We start from the raw sequence: 20,571 nt of genomic DNA on the forward strand, positions 1-20,571 counted from the left end.
ACATTGAGAATGCAATAGTTCCTTCCTTTGAGGAGTTTATATTCTAACATATGTGACCATCTATGTAAAATATATACAAAAAGAATGGGGCAGCTAAATGGAGAAGTGGATAGAGCACCAGCTCTGGAGTCAGGTAGCCCAAATTAGACTTCAGATACTTACTAGCTGTGTGTCCAACTCACTTAACTTTGTTTGTCTCAGTTTCCTTCTCTATAAAATTAGCTGGAAAAGGAAATGGAAAACTATTCTAATATCTTTGTCAGGAAAAATTCCAAATGGGGTCACAAAATGTTAGAACATAACTGAAAGAACTAAACAAATACAAAAGGATTACAAGGGAATCTTGAGAAGAAGAGCACTGGGAACTGAGGGAATCAGAAAGGCTTTATGTAGAAGGTGGCACTTGGGCTGAATTTTCAAGGAAATTAAAAGGCCAAGGTGGGAAGGGACTAGTAGATATTTTTAAAAAGCTTGTTGACTCTGTTAGGCTTTTGGAAAAATAGGGGTGGAGCTTGGAAGACCATTGGACTGGAGAAAATCAATTCAAGAAATATTAAGTACAGGGGCAGTTAGATAACAGTAGATAGAACACTAGCCTTGAAGTTAGGAGGGGAGTTCAAATTGGACCTCAGACACTTAACACTTCCTAGCTGTGTGACCTGGGCAAGTCACTTAACCCGAATTGCCTCAGGGGAAAAAGAAATATTAAGTACAGTACTTATTGTAAGAAAGAGCATTATATTAGGGGGATGTAGGCAGTCAGGTAATTTAAATACAATCGGCATTTTAAAAATCACCTACTATGTGCTCAGGCATCTTCTAAGTCCTGAGAATACAAAGAAAATAAACCTCAACCATTATCTGCCTTCATGGAGATATCTTTTGAACCCATTAGAAGAGGGTAGTTCTCTATAAAAAAAGAATATTTTGAGAGAAAAGTCAGTGGACTGCACATTGAGCATTGGGCAACACCCTAAATCGGGGCAGCAGGAGGAAAAGAGTGTTTAAAGAGGTAGGTATGAGGCCAGGATAATGTAATAGTCATAGAAAGCCAAGAGGGTTGGGGCAAGGTGGAGGATGGTGGCAGATGTGAGATAGTCTCAAGAAGGGGGTGATCTATGAGGCTGATTTATGGTGTTAAATGCTGTAATCTAAGAAAATTAAGGAAAGGCCATTGGATTTAGCAATCAGAAAGTCATTAGTGACTTCAAGAAAGCAGTTTCAATAGATTTACGAGCATTAAAGGCAGATTGCCGGAGGTTGGGAATAAATCTGGAGAGAAGGAGACTTGCTATCTATTAGTTCTTTTGGATAGCATTATCCACCATGCCCTTGGGGAACACAATTCTCTGTCTGGGTTTCAAAAAAAAGGAGAAAGTGGATAGTAGCTGGAAGAGGAAGCAGGGAATTCTCTGTTTGCAGCCTCTTTGCCAGCCCTAATTCCTCACTCACCTCATTCCACTTATCTCATTTGTGGCCCAGACTTGTCATTTCTATCTCTACAGCATCTCTACTATACATTACATCCTCTCCATTTCCATAGCCACCATCTTAGTCCAAGTGCTCGATACCTCCTGTTTTGATTGAGGCAATTATTTATATATGATATATTTATATTTATATATTATATATTTATATATGATTCCCCTGCTTCAAGTCTCTTCTTCTTTCAACCACCATCCATAGAACTGGAAAGTGCTTTTCCAGGTCTGATCCTCAGTAAATGAATCAACAAACATTTATTAAGTGCTCATAATGTGACAGATCCTGTCCTAGGTACTAGGGGATGAAAAAAAAAAAAAAAACAAACCCAGCTACTATTCTTTTTTTTTTCTTTTATTAAAATAGTATTTTCCCCCAATTATACATCGACATTTTTTAGCATTTGGTTTTTGAAAGATGTTGAGTTACAAAGTTTTGTTCTTTCCTCCCTTGTTCCCCACTTCCCAGAGAGCAGTACTTGCAAACACGTTATGAAAGAAGAAATGGAACAGAAGGAAAAACCATGGGAAAAACCCCTAAAGTAAAAATAGTATATTTTGATCTGTATTCAAACTCTATCAATTCTTTCTCTGGATGTGGATAGCCTTTTCCCTTGTGAGTCTTTGGGAACTATCATAAGTCATTGTATTGCTGAGAAGAGCTAAGTCTATCATAGTTGATCATCCAATAATGCTATTGCTATTGTGTACAATGGTCTCCTGGTTTTGCACTTTTCACTTTGCATCATGTCATATAAGCCTTTCTAGGTTTTTCTGAAATCCACCCGTTCATTATTTCTTGTAGCACTATAGTATTCCTTCACAATCATATAACCCATTTTGTTCAGCCATTCCCCAACTGAGGGGCCTCCCCTCAATTTCCAATTCTTTGCCACCACAAAAAGAGCTGAAAGAGCCACTATTCTCAAGAAACTTGCATTCAAGAAAAGACTTATAGTATATAAAGGACATATGCAAAATATTTTGGGAGGGGGCCTTAGCAGTTGGAGGGAATCAAGAAAAATTCCATGCACTGAATCTTTTTTTTTATTTTTTTTTTAATTTTTTTTTTTCCATGCACTGAATCTTGAAGGAAGAGAGTGCATGGAATTTTTCTTGATTCCCTCCAACTGCTAAGGCCCCCTCCCAAAATAGAGGTAAGGAGACAAGGTATTCCAAGGAGAGAGGATAGCAAGTGCAAAGGAAAAGAGACAAGAGATGAAGTCATGTGTGTGAAGAACAGAGAAGCTTGACTGGCTTGCAGAATCTGGAAAGGGAAGTCATGTATAATGAGGCTGAAAAGATGTATTGGGGTCAGATAGTAGAGTGCTTTAAAAGCTAAGCAGAGGACTGTGTGTTTTATTTTAAAGGAAATAAAAAACCACTGGAACTTATTTAAGCAGGAGAGAGACATGGTCAGATCTATCCTTCAGAGAAAGTACTTTGGCAGCTGAAATAGAGGATGGCTTAAATGAGGAGAGATTTGGAATAGGAAGATTAGTTCAGAGGCCACTGTAAAAATCTGGGAAAGATTTTCTAAGGGCCCAAACTGGGTTGATGACAGTATGAATACAAAGAAGGGTTCCTAGAGATGATGTAGAAACAGGAAGGCAAGATTTGGCAACTAATTGAAGAATATGTGGAATGAAGAAGAGTGAGTCAGGAGTAATGCTGAGGTCATGACCCAGGAGACCAGAAGGATGGTGTTATTCCTGACAGTGATACAGAAGTTTAAAGAGGAAAGATGAGTTCTGTCTTGGAAATGTTGACTTTGAGATGCCAGTGGGATATTTGGGTGGAAATATCCAACAGGCAGGCAATGACTCCAATAGGCAGCTGGTGACCTGGACCTGTGAGTGGAGCTCAGGGGATAGATTAGAGTTGAATATATAGATTTATGAGTCATTTATGTAACTCCTGGAAACTGATGAACACTCACTGTTAGAGGGCATGCTATAGATGATGAGTCAGCAAAAGACTTGGAGACAGGATGGTCAGATAGCTAAGAGGAAGTCTGGAAAAGCATTGTCAAGAAAACCCAGGGGGGAAAAAAACAATATCCAAGAGGAGAGCATGGGTAACAGTGTTCTATGCTGCAGAGAAGTCAAGAAACATGAACCCTGATGTCTTTTATGTGCTCAGTACACTCCAGGGGCTCCCTATTGTCTCTTGAAAAGTTTGATCCCTTGTTCTGATTCCAGATATGGTGTTCTTTCCACTTGACCCCACTGTCTCACACATACAGATAGCTGTAGTTCTAGATTGGATGAGATCAACTTAAGAATGTTACAGTTATGTGATAATCAGCGGTGACAGACTTGACTCTTTTCAGCAGTGCCATGACCCAAGACCATTCAATAGACTTGGGATGGAAAATGTCATCCGTATCCAAAGAGAGAACTATAGAGGTTGAATGTGGATTGAAGGATAGTATTTTCAGCTTGCTTTGTTTTGTTTGTTTGATTTTTTTCTTCCCATTTTTTTCCTTTTGGAATGAATTTTCTTGCCCAACATGATAAATATGGAAATATTTTTAAAAGAATTGTACATGTTTAATCTATTTAGAATTGCTTGCTGTCTTAGGGAGGGGAGAGGTAAGAGAGAGGGAGAAAATTTTGGAATACAAAATCTTACAAAAATGAATGTGGAAAACTATGTGTTTTTGGTAAAAATAAAATACTATTAAAAAAGGGAAAGTTACAAATAGAGCTATAGTGATACAAAGGAAGAGACCAGAACTAGGACGAACAGCAAGGACTTATGGGAGAAGACCTTTGGGTGTGAGTAGGTTGAGTGAGACTGGAAGAGAGAAGGATTTGTTTGCCAAGTCTGGCATTGCTATAGGTGGAGATGGTGGAGAGGGAAGGTCAAGAATAGGGCAGCTCTCTAAATGAGAAGAGCAGCAAGGGTGTAGAGGAAGGAAAGCATGAAGATGCTGGGTTTTGGGCTTTGTATTTTTAGGAAAAAAAAATAATCCAATGAGACTTCAGTGTAGGGCACGTGAGGGGAGAATTGGTAGATGATAAAACTGGAAAGGGATGTTGAGGCGGATTTGGAGAGGCCCTTAAATGATAGGTGAAAGGGTTTGGATTTTATTAGGTAGGTAAAAAGAAGCTATTGGAGGTTTGTATGTATCACTTATCTGTGTGTGATGTGTGTGTGTTCAGAGCTGCTACTTAGAAAAACTGCACTATTCCAATGGTATAGGATGGATTGGGAGTGGCTCAAAATGGGGAAAACATTAGAAAGCTCTTGCAATTGTCCATATCAGTTGAGTCAAAACCACACAAAAGGATCCCTGCAGCCCATGACAATTTACATAACCACATATACTAGCATTATCTATATCTATATTTAATTGTTTTTTTGTGAATTTTGTTAAATATTTCCCAATTATATTTAAATTGGCTTCCTGAGTGTTTTATATCTCTAATTTGTGATCTCTGATTACAACGGGCAATCAGAATTAAATTAGAGACTGACAATAGGAGTGGAAACTATGGAGAGAAGACAGGAGTTGGACATGAGGAGTCTAAGCGCTAAGATTTCATGGCTTGACTGAAAGAAGATAGGGTGTCAGTAATAGAAATAATGTTATTGTTTGGTCATTTTCCATTATATCTGACTCTTTGTGACCCCATGTGTGGTTTTCTAGGCAAATATGCTGGAGTGGTTTGCCATTTCCTTCTCCAGTTCACTTTACAGATGAGGAAACTGAGGCAAACAGGGTTAAGTGACTTGCCCAAGGTAATGAGCCAGTAAGTGCCTGAGACCTAGCTGTCATCCCCCCAAATATGGAATGCTTAAGAATATGTGTGACATGATTTTTGCATATATTACCTCACTTGAGACTCACATCAACCTGATGAGGTAGATGAAATTACTCCATTTTGCAGAGGTGGTAAATGCAAGTGAAAAGTTAAGTGACTTGCTAAATCACACAATTCTTAGCAGGTTCCTGGCACATCATTGGCACTTAATAAATACATGTTGTCTTGACACACTACACTAGGTATCTATCTGAGGTAGGATTTAAACTCAGGCTTTCCTTACTCTAGGTTCAACTCTCTACCCACAAGGCCAAGCTGCCTCCCATAAAGAAGTCAGAAGGAGAAGTGGATTTGTTGCTGAGGGTGGAGATTAGGAGGTCAATTTTGTGCATGTTGTCATTTGAGGTGCCAGGTGGGACATTGAGTTGGAAATAGCCAGGAGATGGTAGGAGGCCAGAGGTCTGGGTAAGAGGAAAGCTTGGGGCTAGAGATCTTCCTCAGGAATCACTGAAGCTCTGGATCAGAAGAGAAAGTAGTTAGAGGAGCAGCAGAGTTTGGGAAGACAACACCCTTAAAGAAGATCCAGATTTGAAGAGGAGTTCAAGGTGGAGAGAAAAATGAGACCCTAAGGGGGAAAGTTGAATGGGCCAAGAGTCACATGCTTTGAACTGGAAGGGAATCCCAGGCACCGTATATATCTGAACAAGAATCCATGCTATAATTACAGCTATGTAGTCAGTGAGTGAAGTGTTGAGCCAGGGGTTAGGAAGCCCTGGTTTCAAATCCTGCCTCAGACACTCATTAGTTGAGTAACTATAGACAATCACTTAAACTCTTTTGGACTCAGTGTTCTCATCTGCAAAGTGGTGTTAATAATAGCACCTCTCTCAATGGATTGTCTTGAGGATCAAATGAGATTACATGGGTAAAGAGCTTTTGCATATCTAAAGTTCTGTATAAATGCTAGCTATTATTATAATCATCATTCAGTTTTTGATTGAATACCTCTGTTGAAGGGAGACACGTTCTCTTCCAAAACATTCCACATTTTAAAAACTCTGAGCTTAACCTCATGTCAAGAGTAAATCAGCAGTGTGTCAGGGAGCTACGTTAGAGACTGGGAACCATCACTCTAGAGCTGGAAGGGCCTCAGAGGCCTTCTAGTCAAGGTCCTCATTTTAAAGATGAAGAAACTAAGGGCCCGGCAAATTATGACTTGACCAAGGTCACACTGGTAAGCATCAGAGATGGATTTGAATCCAGGTCCTCAGAATGATGATTGCTAGCATTAGTATTTGATGCTACTTCCCAACTCTGCTAATACTCCTTTTGTGACCTTGGCCCAGGCACTTTGCCATCCCCGGCCAAGGTTTCCTCACCTGTAAAATAAGAGGATTGAACAACATTGAATCTTAAGATTTTTTTCAGGCCAGTTTCTGTCTAGTCTCACCTCTCCCGTGTTAACCTTCCCTCCCCTTAACACAAATATACTTTGGAGGTCTTTTTTTTTCTGTTAGGAGAGCTAGGAAAGTGTGATGCTGTGGAAGCCAAGGGAAGAGAGGGCATTAAAGAGGAGGAATGGCTTGAGAGTAATCAGATGCTGCAAAGAAGTCATGCAGGATGAGGATCAGAAGTCGTTCGTCATGAAACCACTTCAGTAAATGGGGGTCAGCAGGATGTGTATTTGAGGAGCATTGGGAATTAAACCAGATTGCAAAGGTTTAGGGACTGGCGGATGGTGAGGAAGTAGGGTACAGATTAGTCTTTTAAGCAGTTTATTTCATTGCATCTTGAGTTAAATTTGAGGTGAAAATACTCGTTAGTGGGCCAGCAGTGCCCTCTGGTGGTCTAAATGTATAATTACTTAGCAGTCTTTCAGAACTAGTTTAGGAGTCACATCATAGATACTCAACACAAACAATCAGCAATCAGTCAGCAAGTTTTAAGGCCCTACTATGTGCTGTGCATTGTGCTAGCTGCTGGAGATACAAAAATTTCCCCCTCAAGATAATCTCTTCTTTATATTCAATCACAACATATTTACTGGTTCCTTCTCTCACTGAGTTTTCTTCTCCCCTCCTTGTCCCCTTACTTCCCCACCACCTGCCCCAAATTCTTAAGAAATTCTCTGGCCCTTTCTATTCTATATCATCTTATAGAAAGACCCTAGTTTGAAAAGACCAGTGTCTCCCACTGCATCCTGGGCCACCTCCAGTTGTCCTAACTGATATCTGGCCATTGGACTCGGAAGGTTCTGGAGGGGAAAGTGAGGAAGGTGACCTTGCATAGCGCTCCCACACTTAAATCCAGTTCACTTGCATGTCATGGCATCACCTCCCTGATATTATCATCCTCTTAAAAAACAAATAACAATAATAATCATCCTATATCTCTCTTCCCTTTCTCAGCCAAACTTTGAGGGAAAAAAAAGTTCTGTCCTAAGTTCTCATATTTTCTGTCTGTCTTTTTCCCTCCCTTCCTCATTCTCTCTCTCCCTCTCTCTCCCTTTCCCTCCCTTTCCCTCTTTCTTTTCTTTTTCTTTTGGAGGCAATTGGGGTTAAGTGACTTGCCCAGGGTCACATAGCTAGGAAGTGTTAAGTGTCTGAGACCAGATTTGAACTCAGGTCCTCCTGATTTTAGGCTGGTTCTCTATCTACTGTGTCACCTAGCTGCCCTTTTCTTTCCCTCTTTCTTTCCCTTTCCTTCTTCCATCCCACTCTGTCTCTGTCTCTGTCTCTCTCTTTCTCTCTCCCTCTTTCTCCTCTCTCCCCCCTTCCCCTTTCTTTCCATATCTCTTTTCAAGATTTCTGGGTGTCTCTCTTTTCACTTTCCATCTCTTTATCTCTGTCTCTCCCTTTGCTCTCCATTTCTCTGCCCATCTCTGTCTCTCTGTATCTCTTTTTCCCTCCCTTTCTCTATCTGTATGATGATTGTCTCCTATACTAATGATTATCAGATCTATAGCTCTTTCCCTTAAACTCCAGTTACACATACTAGTTATTGGACAATTAGGACTGGATGCCCCATATGCATCTCAAACTCAACAGGTCCAAAATAGAGTTCATTATCTTTCCCCCCTAAAAAAAAACTGTCTTCTAAATTTCCCTGTCTTTGAAGAGAATACTACCAACCTTTCAATTACCCAGATTTGTAACTTTGGCATCATCTTGGGCTCTTCATTCTCATTTGATTCCCACATCCAATTACTGAAAAATATGTTTCTACCTCTTCTATAACATCTCTCACAAATATCCTGTGCTTTCTGTTCCTGAAGCCACCACCATAGCTCAGGCTCCTATTATCCCTCTCCTGGACTATTGTAATCACCTAATTGATTAACCAGCTTCTAGTCTCCCCCCTTTACAAATCATTTTTTCTGCAGACTACAGGGATTTTCCTTAAGTGCACATCTGATCATGTCATCCCTTCATCTTGATAACTACAGTGGTTCCCTATTTCTTGTAGGTTTAAATACATACTATTCAGTTTGACATTTTAAACCCTTCACAACCTGGCCCCATTCTGCCTTCCCAGCCTTATAACATGTTACATTGCCTCCCTACATATTACAATCTAATCAAGGTAGCTTTTTTACACAGCACTTCATCCCCGATCTTTCTCATCAACTTTGCTGGAGAAAGACTTCTCTTCCTGAGTTCAAATCTTGCTTCAGACACTTACTAATTATGTGACCCTAGATAAGTCACATCATCCTGTTTGCTTTAGTTTTCTCATCTATAAATTGAGCTGGAGAAGGAAATGGCAAACCACTTCAGTATCTCTTCCAAGAAAATCACAAATGGGGTCATGAAGAATCAGACATGACTGGAATGAATGAATAGCATAAACAACCACATGAAAAGTGATGAAGGATAGGATGAGGATTGTGGCCCTTTGAGTGGAGAGACAAAGATAGACGTGAAGAGAGAATTACTAATTAATAATAGCTAGTATTTGTAGAATACCTTGTTTTTTTTTTTATTTTATATTTCTGCCATTAAAAGGATAAAAAAGGGTTGAACCAATTCCTTCCTCACATATATAAACCACAGTGTGGACATTTTTTCCTCACATATCATAGTGGGAAACAGTAAATATTTTTCAAACAACATATGTCCAATTTAAACCATAAGGATGGGGGCAACTAGGTGGCACAGTGGATAGAGCACTAGCCCTGAAGTCAGGAAGATCTGAGTTCAAATCTGTCCTCAGACACTTAACACTTCCTAGTTCTGGGACCCTGGGCAAGTCATTTAACCCCAATTGCCTTAGCAAAAAAAAAAAACAAAAAACAAAAAATAAACAAACAAACAAAAAAAAAAAAAACAACCATAGAGATACTATTTTCTAAGGACAGCTAGATGGTGCAGTGGAGAGAGTACTAATCTGCTCCTAGAGTCAGAAGGATCTGAATTCAAATCCAACTAGAGGCAATTAATACTTCCTAGCTATGTGACTTTGGATAAAAAGAAAGAAAGAAAGAAAAGAACAGAAAGAGAGAGAGAGAAGAAAGGGGAAGAGGGAGAAAAGAAAAAAGGGAGAGAAGGAAGAAAAGAAAGAAAGTAAGAAAGAAGGAAAGGAAGGAAAGAAAGAAAGAACAAAGAAAGAGAAGAGAAGGGGGAGGGAGGGAGAGATGGAGGGAGGAAGGAGAGAGAGACAGAGAGAAAGAGAAACTAGAGAGAGACAGAGTTACTATTTTCTCCCTAAAGATTTGCAAAGCACTTTACATATGCTATTTAGTTTTAGCCTCAAAATCTGGGAGGTAAGTGCTCCTATTATCCTCAATTTACAGATGAGGAAACCAAGGCTTACATGACTTGCTCAGTCACTCAGCTTGTAAGTATCTGAGAACAGGATTCTAGTTCAGATCTTCTGACTGCAAGCCCAATTTCAAAATGCTTAGAAATGCCCAGAGTCTACCATTTGTTAAGTATTTGCTTCATGTAAAGCACTGTCAGAGCATGGAGAAGATGATTAGAAAGGCCTGATGTCAAGGTGAATATACTTCAGTGAGAGGAATGGCACATGCATGTATTTAAAGTGGCAAAGGACTCCAGGGGTCATCTTGTCTAACCCCCTCATCCTTTAGATGGGATATCTGAGCCCAGATAGCTGCCCAACGCCCCACAAGGAGAGAGGACCAACGTTAGGATTTGGGGCTTCTGAGCCTGGCAACACTACTTCACAATAACTCAAATTGAAATCTCTCTTTAAGGTGTGTACAAAGCATTTTCTTTAACCACAGCCCTTTGAGGCAGGCGGTACAAATAGCACCAGGCAGGATGGTTTAGGGGAGAAAGCACTGGGCTCGGCCTCAGAGGACCTAGGTTTGAGCCCTATCTCTCTTGCTTCATCCCTCTGTCACTTTCTGGATCCTTTCTGGACCTCAGTTCCCTCTTCTGTGAAAAGATAAAGCTGGACGATGGCCTCTAAGCTTCCTTTCAGCTCAGAAATCTATGGAATGTTGATCTCTTTTCCACAGATGGGGCAACAGGCACAGAGGAGTTAAGGGACTTTCCCAGAGTCACGTAGCTACAAAATATCAGTCATTCAAACCCAGGTCTCTTGGCTGTCAGCCCAGGGTGCTCTGTGTAACTGTAGCGTGAAAGAATACATGATAAGTTAGGTACAAAGTGATGTGCAGGAATGTGGGGGAAGAGCTGTAGGATTTAGGGAGGAGGCAGCATTGGAGCTGGGTTACACATGATGGACGAGATTTCAACAGGTGGAGTGGAAGTGGAAAGGACATTCCAGGCATAGGGAACAGGTCATGGAGGCAAGGAAGTGCAGGGAACAGAAGGGGACAGTGAAAAGCCAGCCTTTTCTTCTTGTTCAGTCATATTTCAGTAGTGTCTGACTGATCCCATTTGGAGGTTTTCTTGGCAAAGATACTGTAATAGTTTGCCATTTCCTTCTCCAGCTCATTTTACAGAGGAAGAAACTGAGGCAAACAGGGTTAAATGATGTTTCCAGGGTCACACAGCTAATAAGTATTTGACTTTAGGTCTGGCACTCTACCCACTGCTCCACCTTCCTGCCACTATTCCACTTTAGGCTACTCTAGACTCATTCCAACCAAATCTGACCTTCCTCTAGCCCAGCATGGTTCCACTTTTTCCTCCTCCATGGGCATCTCTCTGTACCCAGCAATCTTTTCTTTATTCCCCCTTCTCTGACCTGTTTAATTTCAATTCATCCTTTGAAGTCCATGTCAAATCCACTTCCTTCTCCAGGAAGCCTTCTGTCACCTCCATGCCCTACTCACATCTTCAATTGAGTTAATAATTCATAATGACCTTTACCCCCTCAGATCTTCTCCAGTACCTTTTTTTTTTTGGGGGGGGATATCTGTGGTGCACTTACCATGCACTTAAAAATAAATGGTATCCATAATTTGTATCTCATTTTCATTTTCCATTTTATTGTTTTCTCTTCTCATTGAGTTCTCTCTTAGAATAAAGAATTTAAAAAAAGAGAGAGAGAAAAAGCAGCTTAGCAAAATTAACCAACACAATAGTCAGGGCTAACTTGATTGCATATACAATATTCCATATCCATATGCTCCTTTCTCCTCCAAGAAGGGGGGAAGGAAGATGCTTTCTCACATATCTTCTTTGAGGAAAAACTAAGTCATCAGCATTCCCAAGCTTTTCTCTTAATTTTTTTTGCCATTGTTCTTTTTTGAATTCTTACTGCATTTATTTTATCATCAAAGTTATTTATAGATGTGCCATGTCACTACTTGAGTATAAGTTCTATGAAGTCAGAACCCTGGTATTGTTAAAAAAATTTTTTTTATATCCTCCAGAGCTCAGCACTAGTATGCAGGTATTAGCTATTGAAATAAATTGTTTGAAAATGTTTATGCCAAACATTATGTAGCATCATTTAACAAAATAAGAGGCCTACTAATTCTATACTAATTTTCTCTCTTCTTACCTTCCTAGTTGTTTTTGTAAATTAGCTATAGACAAAGTTTGGAGAACTTTATTGGAAAACAATGTGACAAATAGGTTTCTGAAAATAATTTCATGGCAGACATGGAAATTTTATAACTAACACAGCATTTGACAACATGAAGTTTCTGTTACAAATTGATAGTATCTTTCTTAATTGGTAGAGAAAATAAAGGAACTAATCAGAGATAAGAAAACTACAGAACTGTTTGACTTTTCTTTCAAGTATGCTCGAGGATAGTAAAACAATTTAAGGTGAGTCTCCTCACCCTATCCCTACTCTCCAAGGTATTCCTTAAAACTTTATTTAGGATTAAAATTTCATTACCAAAAAAAAAAAAAAAAAAAAAAAAAGACAGAAAAAAAGAAAATATTTATACCAAAAGATACTCTGTTCACGGTTCTGGAGCTGCTCCCTCATTGGGCTAAAGTGGAAGGAGGGGGAGTTAGGGGCTTTGTTGGGCTTGTGAGAGACTTCCTGATTCTCTTCTTTTTACTTCCTAGCGCTGGCAAGACCTCAATGTCATCAGCAGTCTCCTCAAGTCATTCTTCAGAAAACTGCCAGAGCCTCTGTTCACTGATGGTGAGTGGCTGTAGGGGGAATGGGGAAGGAATGTTCCTCTCTTAGCTACAAGCCTCTTTTGAATGGAAGGCTTAATAGTAGGCCAACTTCCTGAGTCTAAAAGACTCCCTCCTTTTGCTTTGGTCTGGCACTTACTGGTCCCTCCAGAGAGTCCCATGAGGGCCCTAGAGGACTGATCTCTGGATAACTTTCCCCCTCTAACCTGCTGAATTTTGATTTCTCAGAGATAAGTGGGTATTCTCTTCTAAGTATTGTCCATTAGCTCAGATCTTCTTTCTCTCTTGGCCAGATATACACAAGGGACATTTGAGTACAAACAATGATAAATCAGAGATCGTCATGAATGGAAATACAACAGTATTTATGATAATGAACATACCCCGATATAAACACTTAAAGCTATCCTTCCCATTCTCAGCCTAGCAAGTAATTTCTTCAATGATATTAGCAGGGGTGGATAGAGTTTGTTTTTAACCTGGGGTGTATGAACTTGTTTTCTTGATATTCTGATAATTGTTTTTCAGTGTAATTGGTTCCTTTTGTATATTTGATTTCATTCATTTAAGACCATTTTCCTGAGAATGAGTTCCTAGCTTCACCAGACTGCCCAAGGAGTCCTTGACACACACACAAAAATTAAAAACTCCTGGGAAATCACTAGTTTCACTAATGGGGACTTTGCATACTTTTATAGATAAATACAATGACTTCATTGAGGCCAATAGGATTGAAGACTCCAGAGAGAGAATGAAAACACTGCGGAAACTGGTATGGAAAGAGAAGGGTTATTTGGAAAGAGAGGGAAGCAGATGTATTATAGAAAGAATAGCCAGTATTCCTTCATTGGGAGTCAAGAGGTCTGGGTTTTTGTCCTGGTTTTGCCATTAATTTAATATATGATATTAGACAAGTCATGTTCCCACTCAATTCCTTTACTATAAATTAAAGGGATGGTCCCTAGTTTCCTTCTAAAAGTCTAATGGTTCTAAGGGATCATTCTTCACAAAATTCCTCAGTTGTGGCCATTTCTCCCATGCCTCCCTTTACTATCCTTTCCCTACTTCTAAACCATCAGCAAATTGCAAAGATTATGGAAATGAGGGGAAGGGGAGATAAGGAGAAAGATTTTTTGATATCTCCCCTTGGGAACTCCCAGTCTCATGGAGGTGTCATGACACCCCCCTCAAAAAGACTCATCATCATCATCATCACTAGTTTGCACAGCACATTACATGTGTTATCTCACAATAATCCTGTGAGGTAGGTATTCTTAGCACACCCATTTTACAGAAAAGAAAATCAAATCTGACGTGCCCCCCAGAGAATTAGTGTTTCAGGCAAGATTTGAACCTGAAATTTCCTGACTCCAGTCTGTCACTCCAACCATTATGCCATAGTGATTTCAAGGGAAATACAGTTTTCTAAACAGGTTGGGGACAGCATTTAGTATAGAGGATGCATTTGGAGAAGAGTAAAGAACTTAGGAGTAGAGGGATAGTAATGTTGTAGAAGCCCTGAAGGGAATGCCATAGGGGAGGTGGTGGGCAGATTTGAAGAAACTTGACATAATGCTTGTCCCTGTTGTCTTCCCTCTCCCTTCCAGATCCGGGATCTTCCTGGTCACTACTATGAAACACTCAAATTCCTTGTGGGGCACCTGAAAACAATTGCTGATCACTCAGAAAAGAACAAGGTTAGTAAGCAGGAATAGGAGAGGAAAAAAGCCAAGATTCCCCCTGGGACTCTGATGAACCAGCTTATAAAAAATTAAAATACTACCTCCCCTCCCCGCCAGAAAATCTCTTTGTAGTTCTAGAGGTCGAGACCGCTTGCCTTCTGTCTCTATGCATTCCAATCCTTTAACTAACCTGAGAGGGATGTCTTCTGAACTCTTGAGATGGAGACCCCAGAGTGTCTTTCTGTTTCCCATAAATCCTTGCTAGGAAGCAGTCCCTGTACCTAGTCACAATACTTCCTAATGAATTGTCTTAGTTATATTGATCTTGGACTCCTTCCCTTGGCTCTGGATGGAATAGGGCTTTCTCCAAATTTTAAAATACAGTCAGGGCTGCCTTGCCTTGCTCCCTTTCAGGTTTTATGCAAACAACTGAGAAGTCCTATCTACCATTTAACCTACTTCTTTTTTCTTGAGTCTATCTTGTCTGGAGCAGGCTTGCAGATTACATGCTTTTATTCACATGCGTACTTTTATTTGTACTGTATACATCTGATACGCGCACACACACACACACACACACACACACAGAGTTAATCTCTCCCTTGAGAACAGGGGCCCTTTTGTTGATGTTTTGTCTTTGTTTCTTAAACATTTAGCACAAAGCCTGTGAATGGTGCTGCCCCAGTATGGAGTTCATTAAGCAAGTGAGATTAATGTGAAGGGAGAGAGGAGCTGTAAAGGGCAATGCCTAAAAGGGAGGGAGTTCTGTGCAACATGGACAGATCCAGAAAGAGGAAAGATTAAGGCCTCGGGAGTGGATCAGCAGAGAAAGAGGAGAAACCATTGACTGTCATTTACTTTCTCTCCCTTCACAAGATGGAGCCTCGTAACCTCGCTCTAGTATTTGGACCCACGCTAGTGAGAACATCTGAAGACAACATGACAGATATGGTGACTCATATGCCTGACCGGTACAAGATTGTAGAGACACTAATCCAGCACGTAAGGAGATCCTGCTTTTATATTTGTCTCTAGCTATGGTGATATATAGCTTAAATTTTCCTATTTAGTCCCAATTCCAGGCCTTCTGTTCCATTTCCAAATCAGAGAAGCATCCTATGTCAGCTCATGTTTTCCAATTGGGAATCTATAAGGATTCTGCCCAGCTACAACCTGGCTTACCTCTAAGTTGTACTTTTTATTTTTTTTCTTGAGACAATTGGGGTTAAGTGACTTACTCAGGGTCACACAGCTAGGAAGTGTTAAGTGTCTGAGGTCAGATTTTAACTCAGGTCCTTCTGACTTCAGGGTTGGTGAAGTTATATATTTTGTACTTTCATCAGCCCTGGGGCACCTTGTTTGTTGTTGCCAGGTCATTTCAGTCCTATCCAACTCTTTGTGACCCCATATGGGGTTTTCTTGCCAGAGATACTGAGTGGGTTCCTTCTCCAGCTCATTTTACAGATGAAGGAACCGAGGCAAATAGAATTAAGGGACTTGCCCAGGGTCACACAGCTAGTAAGTGTATGAGGTCAAATTTCAGTTCAGGTCTTCCTGATTGCAGGCCTGGCATTCTATCCCTTGTGTTCCCCCTATGATAAGACTAGAATCCAAATACTCCGGCTGTTGCCCGTTACCAGTGCTCTGTCTTGTTTTTCCAGTAGTGGGGGTGAGTTATCCTAAGTCACTCATATTCTCACCATGAACAGTAGGCCACATCTACTGGAGGGCTGAGTAAGAACACCATCCATGACTGGGGAATGGGACTTGTAACTCTGTGAGGGTGAGAACCCTGTCCCTGATGGAGGAGCCTCAGGGCTGGCTCTGATCTCCACCCCCAATGAAGTAGCCAGCCTAGCCTCTGGGTAGTTAGTCAGATCTTGATGAGCTCCTTCAAGTATATAATTTCTAACCCACTCTTTTCCTCTACTCTCCGCCCATCCCCAGATCATTCCCAGATGGAGCACAGCCCCATCTTCCCCACTACTCCAAGTGTTTTGGAGGTTGAAAACTTAATGATTAGTCGTGTGACCTGAACAAGTCACTTAACCCCAGTTGCCTTTCAAAAAAACAAAACAAACATTTTTACAAAATTTTGAGTTCCCAATTTTTCTCCTCTCCCCTTTCCTAAAATAGTAAGCAATTTGAAAATAGGTCATATATGTAGGATCGTGTAAAACATATCTCCATATTAGAGACCAAAAACTTTTTAATGTGAGTCAGCTCATTCAATAAACTGAAATTTTTTAAATTAAATACCTACCGTATACTGAGGTTGTAAGTACAAAGAATGAAGCAAACTTTATTTGTGATGAATTTGTATTTTAATTGAGGAGACAAGTACATATAGAAATATATACAGCATCAATATAAAGTTAAAAATATATGTAATGGAAGAGTGAAAGCATTAGCTGTGAAGGGGAAATCAGGAAAGTTCCTGGGCTACATTTTATTTTATTTTATTTTATTTTTTATTTAATAGCCTTTTATTTACAGGTTATATGCATGGGTAACTTTACAGCATTAATAATTGCCAAATCTCTTGTTCCAATTTTTCACCTCTTACTCCCTACCTCCTCCCCCAGATGGCAGGATGACCAGTAGATGTTAAATATATTAAAATATAAATTAGATACACAATAAGTATACATGACCAAACCGTTATTTTGCTGTACAAAAAGAATCAGACTCTGAAATATTGTACAATTAGCTTGTGAAGGAAATCAAAAATGCAGGTGGGCAAAAATATAGGGATTGGGAATTCAATGTAATGGTTTTTAGTCATCACCCAGAGTTCTTTCTCTGGGTGTAACTGGTTCAGTTCATTACTGCTCCATTGGAAATGATTTGGTTGATCTCGTTGCTGAGGATGGCCAGGTCCATCAGAACTGGTCATCATATAGTATTGTTGTTGAAGTATATAATGATCTCCTGGTCCTGCTCATTTCACTCAGCATCAGTTCGTGTAAGTCTCTCCAGGCCTTTCTGAAATCATCCTGTTGGTCATTTCTTACAGAACAGTAATATTCCATAATATTCATATACCACAATTTATTCTCCAACTGATGGACATCCATTCAGTTTCCAGTTTTTAGCCACTACAGAAAGGGCTGCCACAAACATTCGTGCACATACAGGTCCCTTTCCCTTCTTTATAATCTCTTTGGGATATAAGCCCAGTAGTAACACTGCTGGATCAAAGGGTATGCACAGTTTGATAACTTTTTGAGCATAGTTCCAAACTACTCTCCAGAATGGTTGGCCCGGGTACATTTTAAAGGAAGAGAAAGACTCCATAAAGGGGATATAGGGAGAGGATGCATTCAAGGGATGAGGTCAAGAGTCAGTGTAAAAAGCTTAGAGATGAAATGTTATAAAAGTAAGGAACAGAGCGAAAAGTCACAAACCTCAGAATACAAGGAATGGGAGAGAGAAGAAGTTAATAAGCCGAACAGGAGATTCTATATTTTACTATAGAGGCAGTAGAAAGCCAGTGAATTTGGTGGAGGAAGAAGAGAGTCAGCTGGTCAGATCTGCATGTAAGGAAAATTACTCTGGCAACAGTGTGGAAAATGGACTGATGAGGCTGGTGGAATAATTGGGCAGTGTTTGCAACAATGTAGGCAAGAAGCGATAAGATCTTCAACTAAGGTACAGCTCTGAGTAGAGATAAGGGATTGGATTCAAGAAGCTTGTGAGGATAGAAATGGCAACATGTGGCAAATGATTGATATACTGAAAGAAGTAGGAGAGAGAATGAGGGCTCCAGGATAAAACTGACATCACCAGCTGGGAGACTGGAAGGAGGATAGTGTCTTTGAGAGATTGTTGTTCCTTCTTCGTTCTTGAGGGTGATGTCTTGAATTTACAGATGAATTTAAGTGAGGCAGGGCTGTGCAAAGTCATCAGCCTCGCTCTGTCCTCCAGAATTATCAGACTCCAGTGGCGAGACATAGATCAGAATTATTGCTGTTGACCCAGGATGCAGTGGGAGACCTTTTAAAAAGCCGAGGTCTTTCCCAGGTCTTAAATGTGTCTGAGGCAAAACCCACTCACTAGTTAAAGGCTAGATCAGAATTGAGGTAAAAGATAGCCTTAGGGGCAGCTAGGTGGTGCAGTGGATAGGACAACAGTCCTGAAGTCAGAAGAATCTGAGTCCAAATCTGACCTCAGACACTTAACACTTCCTGGCTGTGTGACCCTGGGCAAGTCACTTAACCCCAATTGCCTCAGGGAAACAAACAACAACAAAAAAGATAGCCTTGTTTGCCTTCACCAAAGAATCATGGGGCATCGAGGTGGGCAGTGGATAAGAGGCCCATCCCTGAAGTCAGGAGGACCTGAGCTCAACTCCAGCCTCAGACACTTAATACTTTCTAGCTGTGTGACCCTGGGTAAGTCACTTAACCCCAATTGCCTCAGGAAAAAAAAATCAATCATGGAGAGAAAGACACTTAGAATTTCTGGTCTTGGAGAGAAATAAGGAAGCCCAAGTTCTCTCATCTACAGAGTAGGATAAGAATTCTGCATCTGTCTTAGAACTGATGGAGATTCTTATTAAATGATTTGTGTGAAATAGAATAGCCACTAGACAGTTTGGTAGAGTAGACAAAAAGCTGATTTCTGAGCCTGGAAGAGCTGGATTCAAGCCCTGCTTCCGATGCCTTCTGGTTGTGTAAGCCTGAATAAGACAATGAATTTATAGTTCTCTAGGCAACACTTTTTTTTTTTTTTTTTTTTTTTTTTTTTTTTTTTAATGAGTGCAGGAAGTTTATTTCTTCCTCATGAGAAAGGGTATGCGGTCTCTGACACACAAAATGTGGTTTCAGAGACACCTCTCTAGGCAACTCTTTAAAACTAGAAGTTGCAGAGATGTTGACCTGTAGTGGTAAGGAGAGTTTCTCCATCTAAGAGTTCCCTGTGCCAGTTAAATCACATGTAGGTGACATAATAGATAGGATACCAGGTCTGGAATCAGGAAGACCCGAGTTCAAATCTGGCCTTAGACACTTTCTAGCTATGTGATTCTTGGCAAGTCAGTTAACTCTGATGGCCTTATTTCCACATCTGTAAAATGAACTGAAGAGAGAAATGGCAAATTATTCCACCATCTTTGCCAAGAAAACCCCAAATGGGGTCATGAAGAGTCAGACTGCAAAATGACTGAACAAGAGTCCAAGATACAGATGCTAGAAGGGGAGGGCATTCCAGCTTTAGGAAATACCCCATGCAAAAGAACTGAGATTGCAGAAGGAATATTATGACTAGTTTAGTTGGAATGTAGAATGCATGAGGGGAAGTAATGTGATTTCAGCCTGGACAGATAAGTTGCAGCGAGATTTCTTCTTCTTTTTTTTTTTTTAATCTTTTTTTTTTTCCTTTTGTGGAGTTAAATGATTTGCCCAGGGTCACACAGCTAGGAAGTATTAAGTATCTGAAATCAAATTTGAACTCAAGTCCTCCAGACTCCAGGGCCACTACTCTATCCACTACACAATCTAACTGCCTCTTGCAGTGAGAATCAAAGGGTTTTAAATGTTAAACAAAAAAGTTTGTGTTTTATTCTGGAGCCACTGAAGCTTTTTGAACTGAGGAATAACCCACTCAGAGATGTCATTTCCTAAACTGGCAACCGAAAGAAATGTATAAATTAGTCATTAGTGTATTAATTTGTCATTTAGACATTGGCAGAATCTTTCACAATATCCTGGTGGCCAAGATGGTTAGCTATGGATAGACTGGATAGTAATACAGTTAGGTAGACTTAGAACTGGTTAACCAACTGGATCCAAATAATTTATTTTAATGGAATGTTGCCAACCTGGAAAAGGAGGTCTCTAGTGGGGTGCAGCAGGACTCTGACTTTGGAACTCAATGAAATAAAATAAATAGCATGATTTTTAGATTTAAAAATCAAAATAAGTTGGGATTCCTATCCAACATGTTAGATAATGATTATTCTCATTAGCCCTATTAGACTGTGATCTCCTTGAGGTAGGGATTGTAATTTTTTTTGCCTTTCTTTGTATACCTAGCATTTAGTATCCATTGGCACATAATGGGCATTTAATAAATATTTATTGATCTTGATAATGTTCAGTTA

The 20,571-nt window shown here is 40.0% G+C and overlaps 1 protein-coding gene across 8 annotated transcripts in view; it reads left to right on the forward strand.

Moving 5' to 3' along the window:
- The window catches only part of ARHGAP23 (Rho GTPase activating protein 23), a 130,980-nt gene that overhangs the window by 88,209 nt on the left and 22,200 nt on the right, over positions 1–20,571 (forward strand). For all 8 annotated transcript variants that reach the window (XM_031966141.1, XM_031966140.1, XM_031966139.1 and 5 more), the window contains 4 exons: positions 12,712–12,790; positions 13,485–13,558; positions 14,394–14,483; positions 15,345–15,470. In XM_031966141.1, the coding sequence (XP_031822001.1) occupies positions 12,712–12,790; positions 13,485–13,558; positions 14,394–14,483; positions 15,345–15,470 (369 nt within the window). The remainder of the gene's footprint in view (positions 1–12,711; positions 12,791–13,484; positions 13,559–14,393; positions 14,484–15,344; positions 15,471–20,571) is intronic.

The sequence above is a fragment of the Sarcophilus harrisii genome, chromosome 4 (genome assembly GCF_902635505.1).
Source record: "Sarcophilus harrisii chromosome 4, mSarHar1.11, whole genome shotgun sequence".
Lineage (NCBI taxonomy): Eukaryota > Metazoa > Chordata > Mammalia > Dasyuromorphia > Dasyuridae > Sarcophilus > Sarcophilus harrisii.